We start from the raw sequence: 17316 nt of genomic DNA on the forward strand, positions 1-17316 counted from the left end.
AATAGAACATATGTAAAATGAACACTGTTCAACCAGTTTTATAATGATTATATATTATAAATAACTGAACATGATTATTATTTTTATCTCAAGGCTGTTTAATTAAAGACATAGCTCACATGTCATTATTTATTTACCTCGTTTTATTTATTCATTTATAAATGTAATATTTAATTAAAACAATTAATTTATCCTAAAATACAATTCTTAAAAAGCACCCTATTTCAAGATTTTTTTAATTAAAGGCATAGCTAACCCAAAAAAGAATATCATGTCATTATTTATTCATTATTATTTATTCATTTTGCTGGTTAAACGCACAAGATAATTTTCACAGAATGTACATGATGCTCTTTTCCATACAGTTCTAATGAATGGTGACCAATTGTTGTTAAAGGAGACTGGAGTGGTGTGAATGTTTTTATCAACTGTTTGGACTCTCATCCTGACGGCACCCATTCACTGCAGAGGATCCATTGGTGAGCAAGTCATGTAATGCTAAATTTCTCCAAATCTGATGAAAAAACAAACTAATCTACATCTTGGCTGGCCTGAGGGTGAGTACATTTTCAGCAAACTTTCATTTTTGGGTGAACAATTCCCTCAACAACCCTTAATTACCCCTGGTTTACATTACTGCAACCAAACCGATATGCAACACACTCAGTTTTTACAGGAAGAACTTTAAGAGTTCACACTGTAAACATTTCTTTCACGAGGTGAGCTCACGCAATGAGGGTACGCCAACCGCTCTCATTCCTACCGGTATAAAACGGCAGTGCACTGTAACCCACAGACCACCTGTGCAACAGTTTTTCTGCTTGACGGCCTCTCTAAAAACCACCATCACCTCTTTCTCCATCCACACCCCATGGACCAAAACACCCGTGTCAGGCAACTCCCATTTCCTAAGGACGACAAGAAGAGTCACGCTTTTCATTTTTTGATCTGTGTCTAACCAGAACAGCTGCATCTCCCATTGAACCTGCAACAAACATCATCAAGGGCCGATAAAAATCACAGCTTGTGTGTGTTTGGGGAAAAGCTGCAGCGGCTGCTATTAGACCCGTGCCACAGAGTTATCTTTATCAGCGCAACTGTAAAAACACACGGCCAAAAACTTGTTTCAGTCTCTGTCCTTTGGAGAAGCAGAAGCCGGGCTGTATTTTGACTAGCGGGATACCTCACGCTAGACAAAACAAAGAAGCAATGACAGAGGCGCAAGCAACCCATGAGCTGGCTTGTTCCAGAGCACCTGCAGAACAGCGCTGTTGTTACAGTCCACGCTGATAAACAACCACAGTTTGAGGATTTATGCTACTAAATGAAGCAGCAGTGACACACACATTGCAGGACTCAGAGTCTCTGCTAATGAGCTGATGAGTTGAATCAGATGTGTTCGATTAAGGAGACATCCCAAATGTGCAGTGTTGGGGGACCTCCAGGACCAGGATTGAGGAGCACTGCCCTAACCCTGAGTATTAAACTCAGCACTGTTTGTGCTACAGACATGAATGATACGTCAAATCGTGAGGCTGCAGGGGAGTTGTGCTATTACTTTTCTATGACATCAGACTTACAGTTTTCACCTGGCAGACTATAAACAAGTTGGAAAAATGTATAAACTTACATTGAAGAAAAGTCCTGAGACATATCAAGGGACTAGAATATCATAGAAACTCAGGGGTGGACTCTTTTGCCTTGAGCCAGAAAGAAACCACCCAGAACATGCTAGCAACTTGATAAAAACATACTAAATTGCTAAAATGCCATTGTGGTGGCAAATGCACATTTAATCTGAAAATGTAAAAAAAATAATAATAATTGTTACATATATTCTATATAAAATTTTGCATTTATATATATTACTTTTAAATATTTGAATAATTAAAAAAATTATATTTTATGATAATTAACACAAACACAATTAAGATTAAATGTAATTAAAATATATATTCCACAATTTAAAAACTTCTTGATGAAAAAAAACATTTTTAATTATTGTTTTAAAGTAATTTGGCATATGGTATGGATTATGTTACATATATTACATATAATATTGTATATATTAATTTAATGAAAATATCTTTAGAATTTAAATATTTTTATAATAACAATTACAGTTTAATTAAAAGAAAATTAAAACACAATTCATAAATACAATTACTTGAATAACGCCTTTGTATGATACTTTAATATTTTTTTTATTTGCCTAATTAAAATTCATTTTTATATGTTTTGGGATATAAATCTATATCATAATTAAACAAAAAAAAACCTTTGAAATAAGTTTATCTTCACCAAATCAAAGTAATGCGGTGAACTAACATGCAGGAAAAAAATTAAACCGGAAATTATATCACAAAGAGGACCACCTCAGACCCTTATAACTGTCCGTCAAGGTCAATACGTCTTTTAAAATAATTTTTAATTTGACCTTTTATGACAATAAGATACTGAAATAAATAATTAAATACAAATGAGTATTCAGTGTATTCTAGATGAAGGTGCTGCACAGTAAAATTACATATTTACAATGGAGTTAAATGCCTTGTAAAAATGACAAACTTTTTATATAAAACCAACATAAATACAGTAAGTTCATTTCTATGAACTTTGCACATGCATTTTAAAGATGTTTAAAAAAAATAGTTCCTTTTCTTTATCTTGAACACTCTTCTTTGAGTTTGTCATCCACTTGTATTTGTACTAAAACGACAATCACGCTATTTTAGAAAGTACAACTATGCTTTTGAGTTACGTTTGATTCTAACATTGAAACGGATGGTTTGCTTGTCTGTCTCTGTACTGGTCTTTTTTAGATTTTAGAGATGCCCCCTGGTGGCAATATTGTGTTGTGGCTAATGTGTTTTACTTTTCTTTTTCTTATGGAGTAAATAGTTCATATAAAGTTGCTCTACGTGTTTATCATCCTTGCATAAATAATTTTCTCATTTTTTTTAGTATTCTGACCACAGAAATGGCATTGAGTCATCTTAACCTCCTGCAACCAGTACTGTGCAGATGTCTACCCTCCGTTGTGAGGACCCCGCTGGTGACTAGTTCAAGAGTGCCCTCTCTGCCCCACGTGAGCTGTCCCGCGCTTCTGCCGAATTATGTCCGTCATTATGCCACAAAGAAGAGTAAAGGTGAGTGGAGCACGGCGGCTACTTATCCCTCACAGAACCACTACAAAGAACGTCCAGCATAGGGGTAGGAGTGATATCGTGTTTGTTTTCCATAGCAGTGCTTGTTTAGGTTCACTCAAGTGGGCTTTGAGCCCATATGAAGGGAGGGGAAATTCCCTCTTTCCCCATCTGACCTCCAAATCCTGCTTACATTTGTAATTGCTAAGACAATCAGCCAGCATGCTGGTCGCAGTCTTTCATTTCTATCTCCAGCTCTTCTTTTGAAGCCATCAGTGATGAAGACATTAATGTTTCTTTCTTCTTTGTTGCTTTTTATATGTTAGCAAAAGCAAAAGGGCAGACAGCTAAAGTGAACATCAATGCGGCATTGATGGAGGATATGATCAGCCTGGAGGAGGTGAAGGAAGACATGGCTGCTGTCCTGACTACTCTGAAAGAAGATTTCAGCCTCAACCTCAGCATTCGCACATCACCAGGTCAGGACCTTGAGAGACACTGACACACAGGCAATCCTGTGCTTTTTAACCCGTAACTGTGATGCTTGGGTCAAGGTTTGACTAGTTAGCCCCCACTGGTAAATGTTGTTACTACACCATCTGGCTGCTTGACCATTGGAAGCCATTCAAAAATATGTGAATATTCTGATGAAATACATTTTTTACAAGCTACATTTAAGCCATATTTCAGTTTATAGCTGTATTATCAGTGTTCAGTTATTTTTGGAGAGCTCTTGGAAGCATTGAACCGGAATTGGCTAGACCTCACAGAATTTGAATTAGAATGACTGAAAGAGCAACTGATGGAATTGCAGTTGATAATTCTACTCAGGCACACAACAGAGGAATCACGTAATTCATTTTGACAAATTATGCCTATTTAGTCACTGATGTGTAGAATATATTTGTTTCTCAACCGATTTCTCTTAGTTTAAAGTTCAAGCAGTAAATGTCCATCATATTTTTTTTCAAATAACTTTCATTTTAAAGATTGAATTGGTTGATTTATAAAAATTATTATAAAAAATTTGAATTCATATGATAAATATATTAAATGACTTATGTTTGATGTATGATCATGTACTGTAAATTACATTTATTGACAAAACATTTATTCTTATAGTACAGTTATAATTTTTTTTTATATATTTAATTCCACTTTCTTAAATATATGTAATAAAATATACATAAATATATTTTAAATACTTAAATATAAATATATCCACTTCCTTTCAGATATGAATTATACAAGTAAATGATGCACAAATCGTATCCTAAATCAAGACATTTTTAGCCTTTTGATGACATTTAGTATATTTTTATATTTATTTAATTGATTTCATGATAATTCAGAATGTTTAATGCAAGACAAAAAATGCTGTGAAAACTACATAATGAATGAAATAATGAATATTTATTTAATAATTAAATAAAGGAATATTTAATTATTTTAATCCTACTCCCTGAAGTACATCCAGGTCAACCCCGTTCACTCTAGCCCAATCCCAAAAGACCCAACAGTTGGGCATTTGGGACTTGTGGTTGTGGAGTCCATGTTCTTTCCTTTGACCTCTTGACCTTGCCAGTCCTTCCCTCCCTGCTCCTTGATCCAGCTTGGTTCCATGGAGCGAATATGGAAGGTCAGTGAGATAGCAAAATTAAATGACGTTCTTTTAAGCAAATGACGGAATCATCTGGATTTAGTTAAGCAGCAAGTTTATTATGAAGGACAGGAGAATCACCTTGGCCGAGGGAACGAGGTTGCGCAGTGCAGGATTAATGTGGTGACCCGGTGTCTGGGCACACAACATGAGGATTACGGCCTGTCGGTCTGTCATCTATAGGATAGACCGCTTATGCTTGGATCTCTGCAAATATACCTTCTCTTGTTCCAGATAAATCTGCCGTCAGAGAACATCGCTTCACAGAGACATTTGTATTTTCTCCAAACACCTCATCGGTTCGGTGTTTCCAACAAAAGGCTCAAACAACCATCATATTGGTGGTTCTTCTGCAAGAAAGTAAATCTAAAATTAGGCCAGTGTTGCTTCTGAATATTGACTAACCTTTAGGTTTTTGAAATGGAGAGGGCAACAGGTGGTACCATGACCAGGAAGAACCCATTTGGCTAATAGCTTCCCTGTTAAACTTCATGGTTTTTTAGTGGAGGAAACAGCAATATGTTTCATGGAAGCGTTAGCAGATGTGAAGGCTTCCAGGTAGCACACATACAATCTGAGGTGGGATCTTGGCCCAATTTGAGATGGAGGTTTGGGCAAAGTCCCATATGCACTGTTCAACCCCTTAGAGATTGGACAGAAGCTGAAGTATGATCGTCTTAGATGTTACTGTTCAACTGAGTTGCAAAATGGTGCATATATGGAGAATTTTAAGTTCTTGTGTGTTTTCTTTGGTCAAAAAGGCGCATGCAGGTTCTGAAAGATCAAAGTGCTGTGCAGTGCGTCTCAGCTGTTCTCCAGTCTTTTAGAAGTGTGGGATAAAGTAAGGTAAGATTGGGGACAAAGGGCGGGAGACAGAAACATTGCTGTGTGAGGTAAGGCAGATGAGGGAAGGAGACATGCTGGCGAAATGTTCTGGTTTTCTGTCTGGAGAGAAAGGAATGGTGCTTTCATCCCTCAAGGAAAGCGAGACATGTCGTCACAACAGACATCGAAAGGTGCCTCTTCTTTTGCAACCTTTAATGTTTTTTTTAGACTGGTTGTGAAAGGATACAGAATGCAGGCAAGCGTCTAGTTGACAGACAGTGAAGGTAGTTATTGCATTGTTTTTCTTGAAGGGATAGTTCACCCAACCTTACATCATTCCAAACCTGATATTCATTCTTCTGTGGAATTTTGGAAAATGTCTCTCTTTTTGTACACACAATGGTACATACAGTGTTGTTTTGGGCCCTAATGACTTTCATTGTATGAACAAAAACAGTCGAAACATTATTTTTCGGTTCATGCATTTCCTGAGAATGGAACCCATGACCTTGGTGTTGCTATTGCCTTTAGTCTTTGAGTTTCAGCAACAATGCACAACATCTTGTCAGTTTCTTACTTTCCGTTTTTGTCGCAGCTCACTGAATAGCTTTCATTGGCCCAGTATCCCATGGCTAATAACTGTATATCAAACATATCACATACACTCTGATTAATTGTGATGTTTGATGCTTTCAGTGAAGACACAAATTTTGGTAAAACTAGTTAGGGCACAAATTCTCACTATTAACTAGTTGCTTATTAGCATGCCTATTACTAGAATATTGGTTATTTATTAGGACTAATAAAGCACATATTAATGTCTTATTCTGCATGATGACTGTATTTTAGATCTCTTAATCCTACATCATCCCTATACTTAACGTCTGCCTATTAATAAGCAGCAAATTATGAATCTATATGAATTATAGAATTGGTCCCAAACTAAAGTGTGACCAAATTTTCCTATAACGTCAAATAAGGAGGTGATATGAAAATGTATAACTTTTTAACTGGTGTATTGCATGTTTATTGCTATGTTTTTTTTTTCAGTTTTAATTGGCAAATGGTTGAATAACTCACTTTATAATTGTGGAGAAACGCACTGGTTAACAAAGGATTGTGTTCTCAGGTGCACTGGACCACATTACAGTCACCACAAAGGATGGCAAATTTCCACTCAACCAGCTGGGCCAGATATCCATGAAGTCTCCTCAGCAACTTGTGGTCAACATGACTGGCTTCCCTGAGGTACAGAACCAAACTACGGATGGCTTCCTATAGCAGAACTTCTCAGTTCATATTGCTGCATGCAATGTCAAGCACACACACCAAAAACACACTGTTTCTCCTACTGAAACCTGAGTGTGATGGACTCTTTCCAGCCTGGTTTCAGAGAAATTGATTGATTGTTGGGGGAAGCCCTTTGTTCTTGGAGAACGATTGAAACGTAGGCCAAGACTCTGTGGTTAGCTGTCAGGCCAGGAAATGACCGCAAAGTGGCCTCTGGAACTTAGACCTGAGTTAATGTGTGATATCTCTCTCTCTTTTCTGTGTCTTTCTGCCTCTCTACACATTAAGAGTCAGTGTCTTTCTGCTTGTCCTCTCCTCCTTCTCACGTCACCACACTCTCACCATTGATATATATGAGTTCTTTCTGCCTGATGTTCAGATAACCCTAATGAGATTAATGCTCTCACTTCTTGGCCCATGTCCACTCAATACCAAAGGCTCTGGTTTCCCGGTGGCTCTAAATCCCACCAATCTACTTTCGTCATCCATCCTGGGAGACTTCCAGCCAAAGATTGCATGTATGTAAGGGATAATGTACAGTCAACCAGTCATTATTGCAAAATAAACCTTGATAGGATGATCAAAACCAAAGCACAGGGGTTTTGCATCACCCTGAAGGTGATACATGGTTGCTTATAGCTTAGATTTGGCTGTTAAGAAAAATAGTCCATTACAACATATATCAGTTGAACAATAACACTCCAATAATATTACAATGTTAATTTATTATTTTACATATTATATTGTATTTTATTACATTCAGGGATGCACATAAGTTGTGTGTATGTGCGACCAAAATAAAAAATGCGCTGGGTAAATAAATTCAGACCACTCATTTACAAACTGACATGGTTGACTGCTGTTAATGCACAATCACCGTTTTATATCGATTAACAATAATACTGTATAAGATTTCCATTCAAACTGAAGCATAAATCTATTCTATGTGCTGCCGGTTTCACAGCAAGTCGCAAAACTTTGAAATTTCATTTACTTTTACGCGTCAGTCGGCAGCACATATACTTACTTGCCAGCAACTCGCCAAAATAAAAGCTTGCGGATTTTAGTTTGAAAATGCTACAAATTTATATGAAAAAAAATGTATGAAAATGTAAGTTTTAGCATTGTATTTTTATGTGTACTATAAAATAATTATATTTTTATTTAATACTAACTTTTTATTTTAAAATATAATACTATTGTCACACTTTATTGTTTTGTTTATTATTTTATTAATATTTAACGGGTCGCACTATGTGCGGTGTGAGCACCAAACCAGATATCCAGGTGCTCTTATGAGAAACAGACTGAAAAACGCATGTGCATCCCTGATTATATTATATATGCTCCCATGGACAGCAGTGAGATATACAGATAAGAAGTCATTATACAAAAACATTTAACACCTGAATGCCGTAACTGTCCAATCAGAATCGAGCATTACAGAGAGCCATGTAATGAATACAGAAATTCCTTTTCCTTGTGTTAACAACAGCTGGGGTGGCACATTATGTTATTGATCTAACGATTAACCATTTGCAAATGGATTTGCCTTTCTATTAATCACCTCTATATTAACATAATACTAAAAAAGACCCTGCACAGTATTAAGGGATCAGTTTTTATGCTCAGATGATTGTAATATCATATGCGGCCGTTTAGGGTGTCAGGAAAAACTGGCCATTACCTAACAGGTCTGCAAAAAACAACACAGAGGTGACTGGCCTGGGCCGAAAGCAAACAGCTTCATGATTGTTCTAATCCATTATACACTCTCTGAGAAGAGGCTCTTGTTTTCCAGTCATTCATTAAAGGGCCGGAGAAGGTGCAGCCTTGTTGAGAAACCCCAGTGGCTGTTGTGTGTTGTGGTGCAGAGAGCAGTCATTAGCTTTCGCTCTCCATCTGCCTGTGTGGTATCCAGGATCATTAAGAAAGTGAGTTTTTTTTAGACCACAGTTTCTCAAGCTGACTTTGAACCCTCTTCTCTTTTTAATCACAAGTACAGAGGGTTACAGGTTTTTCCCCCACTTACTAACCAGAACAATACTGGTTTTATTGTAAAATTATGAACCACCAGGAAGTAATGATGGATGACGAGAGAGAAATCGCATGCACACAATGCCTGTAAGTGAGTCAGACCTCACAAGAAATGCATATTAACATTAGAGGAATGTATGTACAGTGCATTCGTGTATACTTTTTTGCTTGTTTCTTGTTTGGTGAAGAAAAAGGTTAACTGTTTGAGTTATAATTTTATAGTTCCATTATTAATTCGTACAACAAAATTCTGTGGTGAATATGTATCTTTATTTACCCACTGTCATATGAATAACTAGTCAGTAAACAGACTGATATTAATTGCATTTTTTCATTACTGCGATATAAAATTTATTAACTTCAAACAGGACAAGTCATTCAGAAATGACTCCCGGTTGTCAGTTGTGCCCTCTGTTAAACGATTAACTGTTTTAAATATTCACTGTTTTACTAAGTCTGATTCAGAGGCTGTATACACACTGCAGCTAAATTCACTTGTCATTTCACATTTTAGTGCTTAATCCTGTTCTGTACACACACACGTCAGCAATTTATGGCGGAGATTATAATAAGTGGACATGGCAACCCTTTAGGAGCGCCCTCTGCAAATTAGCCTTTGGATAACAAACATGTGAGACACCTGGCATGGTGTCAACCATTACAATTTCAAGAGTGAGATCTGTTCCGTACAAACACAAGAACAATAATTTAGGGGATTCAGTCCCATATTTAAATCCGGTTGTCACTCCTGGAACTTGTATATACAGTGTGTATGCAAAACTAAATATTTCACACAAAATTAAACGTGCAATGTGGTAATGGGATAACTTTATAGCACACTACTGTGCTAAACGTTTGTTGTTACATGCTTCTTCACATGCTGTTTAACGTAATAATAGGCATATACAGTATATACTGTGCAGTATGCACTAGTATCCCAGTCTAAACAGACTAAATCCACTATGATGTATACAATGTTCATAACATTGTATACAAGTTCATAGTGTAATCTCAGGCTAGTCTGGCCACAGGAGTTGTAATCGGTTATGAGGTGAACAGGCAGAAACCCCCGACACAGGGTCACGGTGGGTCATCGCCCTGCACTGCAACCTCTCAGCTCCGTCCCATGGGATCATGCACTGACAGCACCCCGCGGCGCTTCCTACACCACACACTCCACCCCTTTGCCCTACTCTCTGGAGCTCCATCATGGGGAGATGCTGCCCAGCTCCTTCTGGATCAAAGGGCCCAGGGTCGGGGTACTCCACTGATCTGGAAGGGGGTGGTCTAGTGAGATATGAGGGCTGGAGAGATGCAAAGGGTGTGTGAAGGTTTGCAGCAGGTACTGCAAGCCCAGCTGGCTGTCATTAGCTCAGACGTGTGTGTGTGTGTGTGTGTGTGTGTGTGTGTGTGTGTGTCCTCAGGCCATGGTAGCCGTCTCCTGTGCCTTACAAGACCGCAGCATGGGACTCAACCCAGAGGTGGAGGGCACCATCATCAGGGTGCCTGTTCCCAAGTGAGTGTTTTACCGCCCAGGGCCTGAATCCCCATGATCACTCTCACCTTTCCTTTTAACAACACTTTCTACAAGCTTTGTTTGCTTTGTTCCTGCCTTTCTGTCTCATTCTTATCCTGTTTGTCTGTGCAGTGCAGTGCTGTGCTAATGTGTTTTTAGCTTGCTAAGGCATGCATCACCATTGCTTTAGGACATTTTGGTTTTAGAGGGATTTTGGGCCCTTTTCTTAAGTTAAGACTGTCAATCGTTGTTTGACATTCACGAGAGCTATAGAGAGCAGAGCAGACGGCTCCTTATGCATTTGAATCACTCTTGCGGTACTTTGGTGTCATACAATGATCAGTGCGCAGTCACCTTTATTTATATAGCACTTTTAACAATACAGATTGTGTCAAAGCAGCTTTACAGTATTAAATAGGAAAAAAGTGTGTCAATAATGCAAAAGGACAATAGTAAACACTCAATTTTCAGTTAAAGGCAGTTCATCATTGAATTCAGTGATGTCATCATCCAGCTCAGTTCAGTTTAAATAGTATCTGTGCCAGGGCTGTCAAACTCAATTCCTGGAGGGCCAGAGCCCTGCAGAGTTTAGATGCAACCCTAATTAAACACACCTGATCCAACTAATCAAGTCCTTCAGGTTTAATTGAAAACTGCATAGTATGTGTGTTGGAACATAACTCTGCAGGGCTGCGGCCCTCTAGGAACTGAGTTTGACACCCCTGATCTGTGCAATCAAGTCAACGATATCGCTGGAAATTAAGTGTCCCCAACTAAGCAAGCCAGAGGCGACAGCGGCAAGGAACCAAAACTCCCATCGGTGACAGAATGGAGAAAAAAAACTTTGGAGAAACCAGGCTCAGTCGGGGGGCCAGTTCTCCTCTGGCCAGACAAAACCAGCGGGTTGTTCCATGCTGCAGCAAAGTCAGATTGCGCAGATGACTCATCTACACAACACGTGGTTGTATTTGCATGGCTTTGATCATTCTCTGTTCTCTGATCTCACCTTCTCACTCTCCAAGATTGGTCGATGTACAATATATGCATGTTATTGGTCAAACTACTTTGGATGTTTTAGGCAATATAAAAATCCTGGCCAGGACGTGTCCCGTATAAATGACAGATATGGCCACCCTAGCTAGGGCTGGGCGATATATCTCATGCGATATGCATGCGCATCTCGTCAGTAAAGCCGGTTCCTTGATTAGCGGTAAATCTCCATCACCTGTTTTCAAATGGAGCGGCATTTAATACACAGAGCCGTAGATCACTGACAAGCTACGCAATATCGTGTTCATTATTGAAGATATATTGCCTTCGATAATGAACGCGATATTGCGTAGCTTGTCAGTGAACTACGGCCGCTCCATTTGGAAACAGGTGATAGAGATTTACCGCTAATCAAGGAACCAGCTTTACTGATGAGATGCGCATGCATATCGCATGCGATATATCGCCCAGCCCTAACCCTAGGTAATTGAGTAATCGGCTGATTATTCTGGCGAATAATCGAGTAATCTAATAACTTTTTTGTGGTAATAAAAATAGACCCAAGCGAACAATGGACTTACTTTAAATTACTTAAAATACACATATATATATATATATATATACAGTGGTGTGAAAAAGTGTTGGCCCCCTTCCTGATTTTTTATTTTATTGCATGTTTGTCACACTTTAATGTTTCAGATCATCAAACAAATTTAAATATTAATCAAAGATAACACAAGTAAGCACAACATGCAGTTTTTAAATGAAGGGTTTTTTTATGAAAGGAAAACAAAATCCAAACCCACATGGCCCTGTGTGAAAAAGTGTTTGCCCTCCTATAACTATAACCTCCATAACTGTGGTTTATCACACCTGAGTTCAGTTTCTCTAGCCACACCCAGGCCTGATTACTGCCACACCTGTTCGCAATCAAGAAATCACTTAAATAGGACCTGCCTGACAAATTGAAGTAGACCAAAAGATCCTCAAAAGCTACACATGTTGAGATCCGAAGAAATTCAGGAACAAATGAGAAAGTAATCGAGATCTATCAGTCTGGAAAAGGTTATAAAGCCATTTCTAAAGCTTTGGAACTCCAGCGAACCACAGTGAGAGCCATTATCTACAAATGACGAAAACATGGAACAGTGGTGAACCTTCCCAGGAGTGGCCGGCCGACCAAAATTACCCCAAGAGCGCAGCGACGACTCATCCAAGAGGTCACAAAAGACCCCACAACAACATCTAAAGAACTGCAGGCCTCACTTGCCTCAGTTAAGGTCAGTGTTCATGACTCCACCATAAGAAAGAGACTGGGCAAAAATGGCCTGCATGGCAGAGCTCCAAGACGAAAACCGCTGCTGAGCAAAAAGAACATAAAGGCTCGTCTCAGTTTTGCCAGAAAACATCTTGACGATCCCCAAGACTTTTGGGAAAATACTCTGTGGACTGACGAGACAAAAGTTGAACTTTTTGGAAGGTGTGTCCCCCATTACATCTGGCATAAAAGTAACACAGCATTTCAGAAAAAGAACATCATACCAACAGCAAAATATGGTGGTGGTAGTGTGATGGTCTGGGGCTGTTTTGCTGCTTCAGGACCTGGAAGACTTGCTGTGATAAATGGAAACATGAATTCAGCCGTCTACCAAAAAATCCTGAAGGACAATGTCCGGCCATCTGTTCGTGACCTCAAGCTGAAGCGAACTTGGGTTCTGCAGCAGGACAATGATCCAACACACACCAACAAATCCACCTCTGAATGGCTGAAGAAAAACAAAATGAAGACTTTTTGGAGTGGCCTAGTCAAAGTCCTGACCTGAATCCGATTGAGATGCTGTGGCATGACCTTAAAGAGGCGGTTCATGCTCGAAAACCCTCCAATGTGGCTGAATTACAACAATTCTGCCAAGATAAGTGGGCCAAAATTCCTCCACAGCGCTGTAACAGACTCATTGCAAGTTATCACACACGCTTGATTGCAGTTGTTGCTGCTAAGGGTGGCCCAACCAGTTATTAGGTTTAGGGGGCAAGCACTTTTTCACACAGGCCCATGTGGGTTTGGATTTTGTTTTCCCTTCATAATAAAAAACTTCATTCAAAAACTGCATGTTGTGTTATCTTTGATTAATATTTAAATTTGTTTGATCTGAAACATTAAAGTGTGACAAACATGCAAAAAAAACAAAAATCAGGAAGGGGGCCAACACTTTTTCACACCACTGTGTGTGTGTATATATATATTAGCAATGAGGCAATAATCATTGGTTCAAATAAAATATCAAAAGCAAGTAATCATATGGTTTTATTGAAAAAAAACAGTTAAAATATATGAATTATAATATAAGCTATGATTATATTGTTTTATTACATTATGTAAGTACATTATGTATTATATCAAATACAGAGGATGCCAGCGGCCTGATGATTGTTTTACAATTTACTGCGTGATATAATCAGGGGTGTACATAAGTGGTCCGCAGGTAAGCATGTGCAACCAAAATAAAAAAATGTGCTGTATAAAGTTCTGATCGCTCATTTGCGTACTGACATGGTTGACAGCTGTTAATGCACAATTTACCATTTTAGATCGACAACCTAAAAACGAAATATAGTGCAATAATATTATCACTATTATTAATTTATTTTGTATAGTTATATTTAATGTGTCGCACTATGTGCAGTGTGAGGACCAAACCAAATCTCCAGGCTCTCTTATGAGAACCAGGCTGAAAAACTTATGTGCACCCCTGGATATAATCTGGATATAATTTAATTCAAATGTTCACTTAATTTTTAATATTTGGCCATTTCTTTTATGATAGAAATGCTTCATCCACTGGCATTTCTTGAACAAGAACGTGTGGACATCAAAACATGCAAGCACAGAGCGAGGGTTTAAACTTTTATTTTGAAGTTTGCATATTGAGAAAGATAATGATGTATTCTCCTGTGTTGGCATAGTTTTATAAATGATTTACCTTATAGATCTGATAGAATGGTGCACATTCATCCCAGATGAACTTTATAATAAACCCAAACTCACAATAATATGCAGCGATGGAGTTTGAGACGCTCCCCACATGTAAATGATAACTGTTGGTGTGGAGCAGCATTTACTGTGAATTGATCGTCTCTTCATTCGATCATCTCAAAAATAAACGATGACTGCATCCCAAATGACGCACTAAGCACTTACATGCATGATTTACTTATGTGCTATGTACTCAACCATGTAGTGTATGAATCATAATAGGTTATTTTGTCAGTAATAAACGGAGTCTGACTGGAGTCTGGTTGTGTAGTGTAGCAGGAGATCATCTCTAAAACGCAGAGAAAACGCCAGTGTAGACGAGGATCATTTTCATTTTAAAACGCCTGCTTAAAACTAAAAAGCACTAGTGTAAACAGGGCCTTAGTATCAACTATGCCAGCTACATAGCTGCACCTTAGCAACCCCCCAGAATACACTATCCGCATAACCATCCCAAAGTAACCATTCAGAACACCCTAACAACTGTATAGTGACACCCTAGGAACCACCTAGAACACTTTATCAACACCAAAGGAAAACCTTGGAAACCACTCATAACACTTAGCATAACATACCAACTGCATGCTTTTCTTAATTTTTCTTTTTATTTTAACCAGTCATATCCTGTTCTTTTTCATATGATAGAGGCTATATATATTTTCAGACTTGCTCTGGGAAAACTCGCCTGTTCTGTTAGTGTTTAAGATAGCTTTGTATTGTAATTTTTCATGTTCCCTTCTGTTCTCTGTACACTCTCTTTTATATGTGACACAAAGAAGCAAACGCAGTGGTCTTGAACCTCTGAGCGCCGCTGCTTTTTCCTGCCAAGCCAAAGAGTCTGTCCGCACAGCCTTCATTCTACAAACCACAAAACAGTTTGATTACGAGGCCGCGCTGCAGCTCCAGCTCCAGCAGCAGGTGCTCGTCTGGCAGCGTGTTCGGAGGGGCCGAACGTCTCGCCCGTAATCAGCGCAGCCTCCTCGCATGCATTTGCATTTCTAAAGAGAGCGGGAGGCTTGATTGGCTCCGAATCAGTAATTATGAACATTGTTTGCAGTAAACAGACACTACTCTTGGACTGTTTGCAAATGGCTGGCAGCAAAATGCCAATTATAAGATGGGAAAACTTCTACACCTACAGCAGAATTTGGGCGAGAACAACAGTTTGTTGATTGTCAAACTTTTTTGTTTTATTTTCAAAGACTGTGCTTCTAGCTGTTTCTGGTTTGCAGCCGTATTATAAACACAGATTGTCTGTCATAAGGGTCATAATATCAAAGTGTAAATAATAGTCTGGACCGTCAGATTTGTAATTGTATCTGGACCGGCCATGGATTCGCTGAGGAAAGTGTGGGCCAACGCCATCACACGAGTGAAGAAGTCCAAAGAGGGCGTCTCTGAAGATACCATTCACTTGATAGAAAAACAGGTGACACAAATGAGGATGAACTAAGAAATATGTAAATTAATAAATATTAATTATTCTTTTTATTTTATTAATATCAGTAGTAGTAGTGGTACTAAAAAGGTTAAATGTTTTATTATTAGTAAATGAATATTAACTTGAAGGTATTGAATTGTAGTACTAGTAGCAATATAATAAATATTAATACTTGTTTATTAATAATAAATTCGTTGTTTTATTCATTTTAATTAGAATGTTTTAGTAATGGTAGTATTAAATATATTAATATAATATTATTAATCATAATAAATATTAATACTAGTCTTTTATTAATAAATTAATATAGATTATTACTAGTAGTTTTAGTAGTTGCAGTAGTGTTAATAAAATAATAATTAAAATGTTATTAATAATTGTTCTATTAATGCTAATAAATTGTTTTATTATTACTAATAAATATAATTTAGCATTCGTACTAGTAGCAATAATAATAAATTGAAAAAAAATAAAATAAATACCCACAAGGTATTATTTTGCAGTCACGCAAATATGTAATTGTGTAAATATTGAATGGTATTCATATATAACTAATAACCATATACATTTGTTCAGTCTTGTGTTCTCCAATATCACCAGATTCAACAAATGGCAGACGGTTACGTGGCAGACATTGACAAACAGCTGGCCACTAAAACCAAGGAGTTACTCGGATGACAGCGAGTTCAAGTTTATTTGTATAGCGCTTTTTACGATACAAATCGTTGCAAAGCAGCTCTACAGGAAATTAAGTTTCCACAATATATTTATATATTGCAGAACCTTAATATATTTAACTGATTTGGTAATTTAAAATTTGGTAATTCTGTATGTTGTCTGAGCGTTGGCATCCTCTGAGGGGTTGGCATCATCTTTTCTCAGGTGTTCGGTCATCTCAGAGCATTTAAGGGTTGGATCCAGACTGAAGCTTCTGTAATTCCTAGTTACCACGTGATGTTAATCAGAAACAGAGAAACAAATAGAGACATAATTAACGTTGCTGCTGTTCCATCTAAGCAAAAATTATTTGTTCAACTCAAACTAAAGAATAATAATAATGTACATTTGATCAGATATAACTGCAGTACAAGATTATAAGATGCATTATGTGAATGCTTGGCTAAAGAGATGTGTCTTTAATCTAGATTTAAACAGAGAGAGTGTGTCTGAACCCCGAATGTTATCAGGAAGGCTATTCCAGAGTTTGGGAGCCAAATGTGAAAAAGCTCTACCTCCTTTAGTGGACTTTGCTATCCTAGGTACTACCAAAAGTCCAGAGTTTTGTGACCTTAGGGAGCGGGTTGGATTGTAGCGTGGTAGAAGACAAATTAGGTACGCAGGTGCTAAACCATTTAGGGCCTTATAGGCAAGTAATAA

General features: G+C 37.9%; 1 protein-coding gene across 1 annotated transcript; it reads left to right on the plus strand.

The window, feature by feature from the left end:
* Window positions 1-397: 397 nt before the first annotated feature.
* LOC306865824 (ribosome-recycling factor, mitochondrial-like) lies at window positions 398-16617 on the plus strand (the record flags this gene model as incomplete). The annotated part of the gene is made up of 8 exons (XM_079410652.1): window positions 398-557; window positions 2965-3149; window positions 3473-3625; window positions 6761-6879; window positions 10383-10474; window positions 15275-15460; window positions 15804-15927; window positions 16540-16617. Exons 2-8 carry the CDS (start codon window positions 2981-2983, stop codon window positions 16615-16617), a joined length of 921 nt encoding a protein of 306 aa, XP_079266778.1. The 5' UTR covers window positions 398-557; window positions 2965-2980.
* Window positions 16618-17316: the final 699 nt, after the last annotated feature.

This window comes from Barbus barbus (assembly GCF_936440315.1).
Source record: "Barbus barbus genome assembly, chromosome: 47".
In the NCBI taxonomy this organism is placed as follows: domain Eukaryota; kingdom Metazoa; phylum Chordata; class Actinopteri; order Cypriniformes; family Cyprinidae; genus Barbus; species Barbus barbus.